Here is an 11,029-nt window from a genome sequence, read left to right on the forward strand (position 1 = left end):
TTGCATGTTCGGTCAATTTCAGGCTGCAGAAGTTGATAAAAATCTTCAATTTCCTCATCTTTGGCTTTGGTGGTTGGTGCATAAATTTGAATAATAGTCGTATTAACTGGTCTTCCTTGTAGGTGTATGGATATTATCCTATCACTGACAGCATTGTACTTCAGGACAGACCTTGAAACATCTTTTGTGATGATGCATGCCACACCATTCCTCTTCAAACTGTCATTCCTGGCATAGTAGTAGATCATATGGACTGTAAAATGATACAACCACTGTTGTGTGGAAATCAGTATGGCAATTCCTTAAAAAGTTGGAAACAGAAATACCATTTGATCCAGGAATCCCATTACTAGGTATATATCCTTAAGAAGTGAGAGCTAGGACACAAATAGATACATGCACACCCATGGTCATCCAGCACTACTCACAACAGCAAAGAGATGGAAGAAACCTAAGTGCCCAACAACCCAGGAATGGATATCCAAACTGTGGTACATACACACATTGGACTACTATGCAACACTGAAGAATAAATAATGTAGAATCTGTGAAACACCACATAACATGGAGCAACTTAGAGGACATTATGCTGAGTGAAATAAATCAATCACAGAAGGACAAACATTGTATTAGTCCATTATTATAAAAAGTCAAGGAAAGGTTTATATATAGAAGGAGACTTTGTTGGTTACCAGGCATGGGGGGGGAGGTGAGGGGAAATTCCTAGATAGGTTGAAAAAAAAATAATTAATGAAAGTTTGGACACTCTCCCCAGAAAAATGGACTTACACTCGACTGAAGGGGGCTGCAGAAACCCTGGAGCCTTTGTTCTGACAGCTCCAGGAGTTAAGAACTCCTGCTCAGAGACAGCATCCCCATGAGGGCCAGGCAGCCATGGCAGGGAGGGGCCCAGTGACACTGTCAGGGATCACGAAGGGGAATTTGTCCTTAAAAGGCAGTTTATTGGGGCCACTGCACAATCAAGGGCCACAGACCAATGGCAGCAGGCAGGATTAGAGCAGCTGCACCAGGACTCCTCCGTGCCCATCTCCTTTCAGACAGGCATTCCTTGGCAGGGCTTCCCTCAGAACCAGAGCCATCTGGAGGAAGGCCTACTTCTCAGCTGCCAAGGTGGTGAGCTTCGTGCATATGGAAGTTGCTGCACACGGTTGGCGTCACTGGTAAAGGCCGTAAGGCAGGGCTGGGGCAGGGCTGAGGCTCCTGAGCCCACCAAGGCAGAGACCAACATGGTGGGCACACGTGGGCTCTTCATTAGGCAAGCAGGTGGAAACACTGATGTGGTGTGGAGAGCTGGAGTGGGTCCAGTCTCCCAGGGGCTCACGCCCCAGGCAGAGGTTCAGCTTTAGCTAGGCTCTCTGGGGAACAGGGAATAGAATGCGTCTTCCCAGGACTGAGGGGCCCCTAGTGGCCCTGGGTCTCTGTGGTGGGCAAGGGGGGGAGGCATGTGTGGGGCTGCCCTGGGAGGGCCTGGCAGTCTCAAGGAGGTCCAGCAGCAGGGCAGCAGCAGGCAGCTGTGGTCACAGAGGCTCACTACCAAAGTTGCTTTTGCTTTTCTTGCGCTTGGCCTTGGTGAAGGGGATGTCAAGGGACTCGAGGCGGAAGGGTCGGGGCTGGGGCATTTCGGGGGCCTGGGTGGGCAAGATGGCAGAACTGCTGCTGAGGGGGGAGCTGAGGCCTGGTGGTGAGTTGTGATGAGCTGTGGAGAACAAGGCAAAAGGTGCCAGTGAAGCAGGAATGCCGGGAACGGAGAGAAGCAGGGATGAGAGGCCGGCCCACCCCCTCCCAGCCGGTGGTCCCAATCTTGCAGCTGGAACCCCAAGGTATGAAAAGTTGCTCTGGTTGAGGTCACAGACTCAGCATTCCATCCTAGTGCAAGGATCTGGGCTGGGGATTTCGAGTTCTCCACCTCAGACTGAGGCAGCCTGGGATCTCAAGCCAGACCTGCCTGGGTTCCAAGCCCAGCTTCACCCCATGCTAGAAGTATAACCTTGGGGCAGTCACTTCACCTCTTTGAGCTTCAATTTCCTCATCTGTAACCCGGGGACAGTGCCAGGTACTCGATCGGTGCTACTTTCTTTCCTGCCCTAATTTTTCCTCCTTATTCCCCAACTCCATCTGCCATGTCTCTTAAATGGCCTTCTGTAGAACTAATACTTGCTCTTTTATTCTATTTACTGGAAACTCTGTGGTCTTTGATTTTAATTTTAAAAACAGAAGAATGAAGTGAGTTTTAATTCTTGCTGTTAAGACTGTTTTGCCCTTGTGGCCCTTCTTGCCCCCTGGTTCAGTGGTCCTGGACAGGTACAGGGTAATCGCCCTCATGTGGAGGAAGTCTCAATACAGGGTCTGAGGATGGCAGGAGTAACTGACACAGGCCAGGCAGCCCCATGCCTGGGCCCTGAGCTATGTGTTGAAGGCTGTGGTGGTTAAGGTTGTGTGTCAGCTTGGCTGGGGCTGGTTGAGTGGCTGGGCAGCTGGATGAAGTATTCCCCATGATGAGACTGGTAATCAACTCCATGGTAGAATCTACTGGGAGCAGCTGAATAGCTGCCTTTGGGTATGTGGTCTGCTTCCCATATATAAGAAACAGCTTTGGGAACGGTCTCTAGCTTATGACACATTTGAACCCTGCTTGTAGCTGTGTCATTGTTCACCAGTCTGCCATGCTCTGCTGATCCTGGGACTTTCAGTGGACTTGAATCAATGGCCTGCCGTGTTATCTGGCAATGTCAGGACTGTGCCATTTTATTTGTCGCCCCTGGGCTTGTTAGCCTCAGCAGCTACTAGCTGCCTGAGTGAAGAGATGCCTCTAGCTTCAGTGGGCCGGAGCAAGAGGCTGAGCTGAAGCCCAAGGTCAAGGGGCTTTCACACAGCCCCTAGAGCCTGGCACTTTGAACTCAGACTTCTAGCCTCCTGAACCGTCTGTGGTGTATTCCTGTCAGAGAGGCACTAGGGAACCAGAACAAAGGCCAACAAAGACAGATAACAAATCAAACACAGCACCTTGCCCAAGGAAAGAAAGGGCAAACAAAGAGAACACTATGTACTGAGCACCTACTATGTGTCAGGCCCTGGGCTATGTTTCCCCACCTCATCTTGTCTAATCCTGAAAATTAAGTCTTCTCATTTAATAGCTGAGGAAACTGAGGCTTGGAGAGGGTCTCAGGTCTGTGTGACCTCTGAATTCAACCCACCGCGCCTCTCCCAGTTGGAAGAGGGCCGTGGATGGCCCTGGGGAAGGGCTGGAAGTGGGCAGGCTGGGGGCTGGGGTGGGGTCACTCACTGAGGCTCTTCATGGGGTCCGTGCTGAGGATCTGGCTGGCCCTCTTGGGTCGGAAGTAGTTACTGGCAATGTTTTCACTGTCGCTCCGACTGAGCATCAGCTTGTAGCGGTCTTCTTCCTGCTAGGATTGCCAGTTCCCCATGGGTAAGGACCCCCTGTTTGTGCAGTCCTTATCTGGGTCCTTCTTAGGACTCTCAGTGGCCTCTGCAAGGCTGAGGGGGTGGGCTTCCCTAAGCCTCCCCTAGCCTGTGTCACAGGGGTGCAGCAGTCGCTACCCGCTCTGAGGTAACTTTACTACAGACCATGGCCTCCAGGGATAAGACCCCAGGCAGCTCGGGCCAGAGGAGTGGCAGTCTCAAGTCAGGCCTACCTCCCACCTTCCCTTCCTTGGGATGCAAAGTGCCTTGTTCCCTGGCTCAATCAGGTAAACTTCAAAACAGGGTATCTTAACAGCTCCAACAGGGGTATGGTGCTATTTTATAACCCAAACCTATCACAACATATTCATAGAATAGGTGACACAGTACTCAACTCAGGCAATGGTGCATTTATGATCACTGTAGCTAGAGTCCCAACCTTTTCATCACTAGGACATTTCACTGTTATAGTGGACGTGGGGTCCTCAGCCTTCAGAGAACACCCTTCTCCTACTTGATCAGGTCCTGGTGAAGTTACCATTCGTATTGCCCTAACACCACTACTCTGCCACTTCCACCCCTTACTACAGAGGAGGAATATAACCTGGATTGGGCCAGTCCCAGAACTACATCTTCCTGGACATAGTAACTGGTCCAGGAGTTGGCTCATGACCCAGGCAGATCCAATCAGAATCCTTCCACACACTCTGGCTTAAGGACTTCAAGCTAATGAGTCTCTCTTCCTTTTGGATCATAAGTTGCCAGCAGCCATCCTTCCTGCTATGCAAAGAGGGCCAGCCTGAGACTGAAGCCAGCATACTAAGGGAAGCAGAGCCATGAGGTAAAGGAAGACACAGAGCCCTGACAACATTATTTGTGCCCCTAGATCCAGCCATGCCTGAAACCAGCCCACTTCCATGAACCAACAAATTCCCTATTTTGCATATGATTGTTTGCTCTGGGTATCTTTCACTTGGAACTAAAAACATTCTAATGCCACCCTTCTGTGGTCCCAAGTTAATGTTTTGTTTTCAGCAACAACTTTCCCTTTTTAAAGAAGTTAAGCTGTCAAAAATAGCCAATCAGAGCTTGAGATCAATGTGAGACATTCCTTGCATCCACCATTCCAGGTGCTTGGCTGGAATTCCAAAAGTGGCCTTATGATGGTAAAGGTATATTCTATGTGGGTTTTCTGGAATATCTGGAATGGTTTAAGGCAAGGTTCAGGAAATTATGGCCTGTGGGCCAAATGTGGCCCATAGCCTATTTTTGTAAGTAAAGCTTTATTGAAACACACCCACACACATTCATTTAAGTATCATCTACGGCTGTTTTCACATTACCAGCAGAGTTGAGTAGTTGTCACAGATACCATATGGCCTGCAAAGTCTAAAACAGTTATTATCTTGCCCTTTAGAGAAAAAATTTACCAGCCCCTAGTTTAAAAGTATCACTACGGAAGTAGGATTGCCCAACCTTCCACTCCTCAGAAGGAAGGTTGGGCAATCCTACTTCCGTAGTGATACTGCCTCGGAAACCCAAGGAGGGGTCGCTATGAGTCGGGGCAGACTCAACGGCACATAACAACAACAACGGTTTAAAAGTATATTTTTCACGTGTAATGCAAAATATGAGAGAGATGGAAATAAAATAAAATGACCTGAGGATCCAAATTCCTGTCTCACGGACCCTTTGAAGCCCATTCTTGATCTGAGGATATCACCCGGGGCCCAGGACCAGAATGTACTGCCTGTTCTCTGGGTTTGAAGTGAAGCCCCCACCCTTCGCCAGCAGGATGGGTCACCTGGAACCATCCACCTTCCTATTGGGGATGGGGTCTACACAGAAACGGCTCCAGGCCCAGCTCCTGCTTTAATCTTTAAGTGAGACAAAAGTAAAAGTCCAGGTCCCCATGACACTGACCCCACTGCACTTTGCAGGCAAAGCCCATGAACCTCCCCACTCCTCATGCACTCTCCCAGGGCCCTTACCATGCCTGGTTCACCATTGTCTGCTGCAGAAGTTTTGCGGACTGGTTTGTTCGCTGGCCCTGTTGGAACTGCTACGAGAAAACAACAGCTGAGGCACTGCCACCAGGTTCGGGGGCCAGGGTGAGACTGGGCTACAGGGCTCTGCCCAGTAGTGGGTTAGACTAGGACACTTCACCAGACCAAGCCCAGGAATGACTTTGGAAACAGACAACAGGAGGGCAGATGCCAAGAGCTACTCCCCTGCCCCTAGGCAGGACAGTGGGGTTGAGGGTGGGTGGAAGGGAGTGTGCAGGGGGTGCTCTACCACCACCCAGAGGTTGTGGGAAATGGAACCGGCTGAAGTCTTAGCAGGAATAGGTGTCAGTGGCCATCCACACACATTCAAAATGGAGGACCTGGATGAACACTGATGGGAGGACTGCTGGGGGGGTGTGGTGGGATGTAAGAGCTGCTACTCCCTAAGCGGTTAGAGGAAGACCACAGTGAGGTCTGACTTGACTCTTAGACTCACTGGAGGTGAGGGACCTTCAGGTTCATCCTGCCCAATGCCGTCTTAGTAAAGATGGGGGGACTGAAGGCCAGAGATGCACAATGACTTACATAAGGTCATACAGGAAGCGAGTGGCAGAAGCAGATTATTGACCCAGACCTGGAATGCTGAACAGCTGGTTTCTGCCCCTGGGTCTGTAGCTTACTACTGTGACTGTGGCTTTGGATAAGTCATTTAATCTCTGAGATTCAATTTCCTCACATGTAAAGAAGGTACGATAATCTTAGTCCTATGTACTTCACAGGGCTGTTGTGAGGACGAAATAATGACAATGATACCTGATAATGATAAACGGTATGAAGCACTTACTAAATGCCAGGCATTACCCTAAGGATTTCACATGTACAGTAAAACCTGTTAAAGCTGGAACCTGTGTAAGGTGGAAACCTCTCAGAGAAGGAAAATGCAAATGTTTTCCACTTCAGTGAGTGACAGAAAAGTGGTAAGACTGCAGCCTGTCTAAGGTGGAAAACTTGAGAGACCTGGAAAAACAAAAGTAGTCCCATCGAGTTCCAGCTCTCACAGGTCTCACTGTATTACACTGTTTAATCTTCACAGCCATCTGTAAGGTACTATTATTAATCTGTCTTTCACAGGTAAGGACACACAGGAAGTAGTAGAGAATTCCAACCCACTTCTGTCTGACTCCAGTGCCCAACATGTTGGATCCCCAGGGTCACATGGGTGGAGCTCCCTGTCAGTCTACAGGACAGCAGACTGGGGTGGCAGGAGGGGATGGCCTTGAGGACTCGGGGGAGGGGTGAAGGGGGCGGGGGAGGATAGCCAAGCTTCTGACCTACTGGGAGGCAGGTTTTGTTGATGACAGGCTCAGGGATCTTCCAGAAGCCACTATCCTCATCCCAGGAGGACTCGCGCTTGATCTTCTCCAGGTTGCTGTAGTTACAGTCTCGGCGAATCAGGGGCTGCACCTGCTCCAGCAGCTGCTGGAAAAGCATGAAGTCACGTTCCTGCCTGCGGATGGTGGCCAAGTAATCGATCTTCTCCAGCTCGAACTCCGACTGCAGATCTTTGATCTCCACCTCTGCTGCCCGAAGCTGAAAGCAAAGCATGACAAGCAGTGAACAGGGGAGAGCCCCCACCCATCCATCTGACCATCCTACCCTTTACTCCTTCCAGCTAACCACTCATCCGTCTGTTCTTTGATCCACTCATCCATCCATTCCTATCTCCATCACCTGTCCATCCATCCTTCCATCTATTCATCCATGTTCTCTGCCACCCACAGAGCCTTCCATCCATCCACTCATGTATCTTCCCAACTCTTCCCCTAGCATTTAAATGAACACCTACTTTGTCCACAGCCCTGTAAAAGTAGAAAAAAGAGGGTGATCATCAACCCCATCTGCCAGCCTTTGATCACTATCCCACAGCCATACATCTTATTTGGGAGCCTTTTAAAGTCCCCTTGCACAACAATACAGTCACCACAGTCCTGCCACTGAGTCAATTCTGATTCATAACCCATTGGGTTTCTGAGGCTGTAAATCTTTATGGAAGTAGATCACCCCATCTTCCTCCCGTGGAGCAGCTGGTGGGTTCGAACTTCCAACCTTCTAGTTTGCAGTCATATGCCTTAGGCACTGTGCCACCAGAGCTCCTTAAATGATGTTAAAGAATTGTACAACTCAATTTTCTAAGGGGAGGAATAGGCTCAACTGATTCCTCTCTCTCCCACAGCTATCATCTGCAGACCACAGTGAGGTCTGGTTGGATCCTGAAATTCACTGGAAGTGGAGGGACCTTCATAATCATCCTCTCCAACCTCTTCTTTATAAAGACAGGGCCACTGAAAGTCAGAGATAGTGGCTTATAAAAGGTCATGCAGGTGGCCAGTGGCAAAAGGAGATGATGAACCAAAATAACTAGTTTCTTTCCAGCTTGGACAAGTCTTGGACTTAAGAGTCAAATACCACCTTAACTTGATCAGGATTCCAGATTCTTTTGGTCTCCTCCCTAGGTCTGCCAGATTGGCCCTCCAGTCCCTCCAACACAGGGGACTCCCAACTCCAACTGTAACCACACCCTCTCTGAGCCCCAAGACCCCCTGGTACAGTCTGTTTCCTCAGAAAGCAAAGTACAGTCTACCCAATAAAGAAGGATGCTTTAATGAGTTCACAGGACTGATAATCACCAAATTAAGAACAGAGAGTTACTGGTGGGACAGAGGTGGGCAGGCCAGCCAGCAGGGAGGAGGTCAGGGGTTTATAGGGGCTTCAACTAAATGACTAATGCTCCAACTCTTAAGCTGAATGGCAGATGTGTGATGTTTATAGTAATCATCTTTTTATATATACATACATATATACATATACTCCTACTCCTCACTTATTGACATGGCATTATACTAAAATGGAGGATGACCATATCAGATCACAAAATAGAGAGTGACTTCATCATTACATAACTGCCAAGTTCATCGTTACATAACTGCCAAAACACTGAGAACCGTGTCCCAGCCAAGCTGACACGTCTTAGCCATCACAGCCAGTGCTACTCTCACCTCATACCTCAGTGTTCATTACTGCCAGACATAACTTGTTAACACACAAAATATTCAGACAGCACTTTTTTTTTCACTCTTATATATGAAAAATGTTGGACAACAAGATAGTCGTTAAGTGAGGAGTAGTTGCCTACTTCTCATTTATCGATATGGTTAGGTTCCAAAGACCAAGTCAATAGGTAAAAATTGGCATTATGCAAAAATGGAGGATGATACATCAGATCACAAAATGGAGGGTGACTACATCATTACATAACTGTCAAATTTCAACATTATATAACTGCCAAACCACCGAGAATCATGGCCCAACCAAGTTGATACACAGCCAGTGTTAACCCTTGCCTCACACCTCAGCATTCTTACTTCCAGACTTAGGTTGTTAATGTGCAAAATAGACAGATTTTTTTATTATTGTCATATAACAAAATTTCAAGTAAAATCTTACTGAAGATAATTCAAAAATGGTTGCAGCAGTATACTGACAGAGAACTTCCAGAAATGCAAGCTGGATTCAGAAGGGGACATGGAACGAAGGATATCACTGCTGATGTCAGATGCATCTTGGTTCAAAGCAAAGAATACAGAAAGATGTTTACCTGTGTTTCACTGACTGTGCAAAAGCATTCGATAGTGTGGATCATAACAAATTATGGGTAACATTGAGAAGAATGGAATTCCAGAACACTTAATTGTACTCATGCAGAACCTGTACATAGACCAGGAGGCTGTTGTTCAAACAGAACAAGGAGATACTGCATGGTTTAAAATCAGGAAGGGAGTGCATCAAGAGTTGTATCCTTTTACCATACTTATTCAGTCTGTATGCTAAGGAAATAATCCGAGAAGCTGGACTACGTGAAGAAGAATGTGGCATCAGGATTGGAGAAAGACTCATTAACAACCTGAGATACACAGATGACACAATTTTGCTTGCTGAAAGTGAGGATGACTTAAAGCATTTACTGATGAAGATTAAAGACTACATTCTGCAGTGTGAATTACACCTCAATATAAAGAGAATAAAAATTCTCACAACTGGACAATAACCAGCATCATAATAAATGGAGAAAAGGTTGAAGTTGTCAAAGACTTCATATTGGTTCTACAATCAACACCAATAGAAGTAACAGTCAAGACATCAGATGACATACTGCACTGGGCAAATCTGTTGCAAAAGACCTCTTTCAAGTACTGAAGAGCAAAGATGTCTTCTTGAAGATTAAGTGTGCTTAACTTAAGCCATGGTATTTTCAATCGCATCTTATGCATGTGAGAGCTGGACAATGAATAAGGAAGACCAAAGAAGAGTTGGTGCTTTTGAATTGTGGTGCTGGTGAAGAATGCTGAAAGTACCATGGACTGCTAAAAGAACTAACAAATCTGTCCTGGAAGAAATTCAGCCAGAGTGCTCCCTGGAAGCAAGAATGGCCATACATTGTCTCACCTACTTTGCTCATGTTGTCAGAAGGGACCATTCCCTGGAGAAGGATATCATGCTTGGTAAGGTGGAGGGTCCATGAAAGAGGGGAAGGCCCTCAATGAGATGGATTGACACAGTGCCTGCAATGATGGGCTCAGACATAGCAAGGATTGTGAGGCTGGCACAGGACTGGGCAGTGTTTCACTCTATTGTACATAAGGTCTCTATGAGTCAGAGATGACTTGATGGTACCTAACAACAGCAACATAATGAAATTTCAGATAAGGAGATAGTCCATAAGCGAGGAGTCAGCATAGTGCTCTTTATAATAGAAAATGATTGGAAACAACTGAAATGTCCATTAGGAAAAGAATGAATAAAAAATTATACATTTCATGATGGAGTACTATGTAGCAGTAAAAAGGAATGAGGGTGCAACAACAGCAGTAACAAACAATAATTTGTAAGTGGATATGTATGCTAACTAGGTGGGGCAGTTGTACGGGACTACACTCACGTACACATATAGGTGTGGTTGTGGATATTTTTATTTACATATTTGTATATGCTGCATATGCAGTCAGCCACAGGGACCCAGGTAAGGGTGGTAGGAGAGGTTTCCAACAGGGAGACAAACTTGTCTGTTGGTTTGTCCTACCGTGGTGACGTGTTGATGTGAGTTTCAGGCTGAGCCACTGGTGTTTCAAACCCAGCGGGATGCATAAGGTGCACAGGTATCATCAGTCCAGCTTACAGAGTGAGACAGGCTAGGTAGAAGGAAGAGGCCATCCACTTCTCAAAGAATTGGCCAGGGAAAACCTTATGAAGAGCAAAGAAACACTGTCTGATACATTACCGCACAACTTTATGAATAGTCCGGTTAGGTCACAAGGCTCTCAAAACAGGACTGGGAAAGAGCTGCATCATCAGAGTAAACCTAGTCTTACGCATATGGATAAGGTAAAGCTTTCGAGAACTTCATTTGCTGATGTGGCACCACTCAAATTGAAGAGAAACAGCTGCAGACATCCATTAATCATTGGAACATGGAATGTACAAAGTATGACTCTAGGAAAATTGGAAGTTGTAAAAAATGAAATGGA

General features: G+C 47.0%; 1 protein-coding gene across 1 annotated transcript in view; it reads right to left on the reverse strand.

The window, feature by feature from the left end:
* Positions 1-1,538: 1,538 nt before the first annotated feature.
* The window catches only part of KIF17 (kinesin family member 17), a 67,731-nt gene continuing 58,240 nt past the window's right edge, over positions 1,539-11,029 (reverse strand). Inside the window, 4 exon segments of the mRNA XM_007935660.1 lie at positions 1,539-1,717; positions 3,305-3,422; positions 5,433-5,500; positions 6,779-7,037. Of these exon segments, the coding sequence (XP_007933851.1) occupies positions 1,539-1,717; positions 3,305-3,422; positions 5,433-5,500; positions 6,779-7,037 (624 nt within the window).

The sequence above is a fragment of the Orycteropus afer genome, unplaced genomic scaffold, assembly GCF_000298275.1.
Source record: "Orycteropus afer afer isolate SDZICR_OR568_19922 unplaced genomic scaffold, OryAfe1.0 scaffold00031, whole genome shotgun sequence".
Classification (NCBI taxonomy): domain Eukaryota; kingdom Metazoa; phylum Chordata; class Mammalia; order Tubulidentata; family Orycteropodidae; genus Orycteropus; species Orycteropus afer.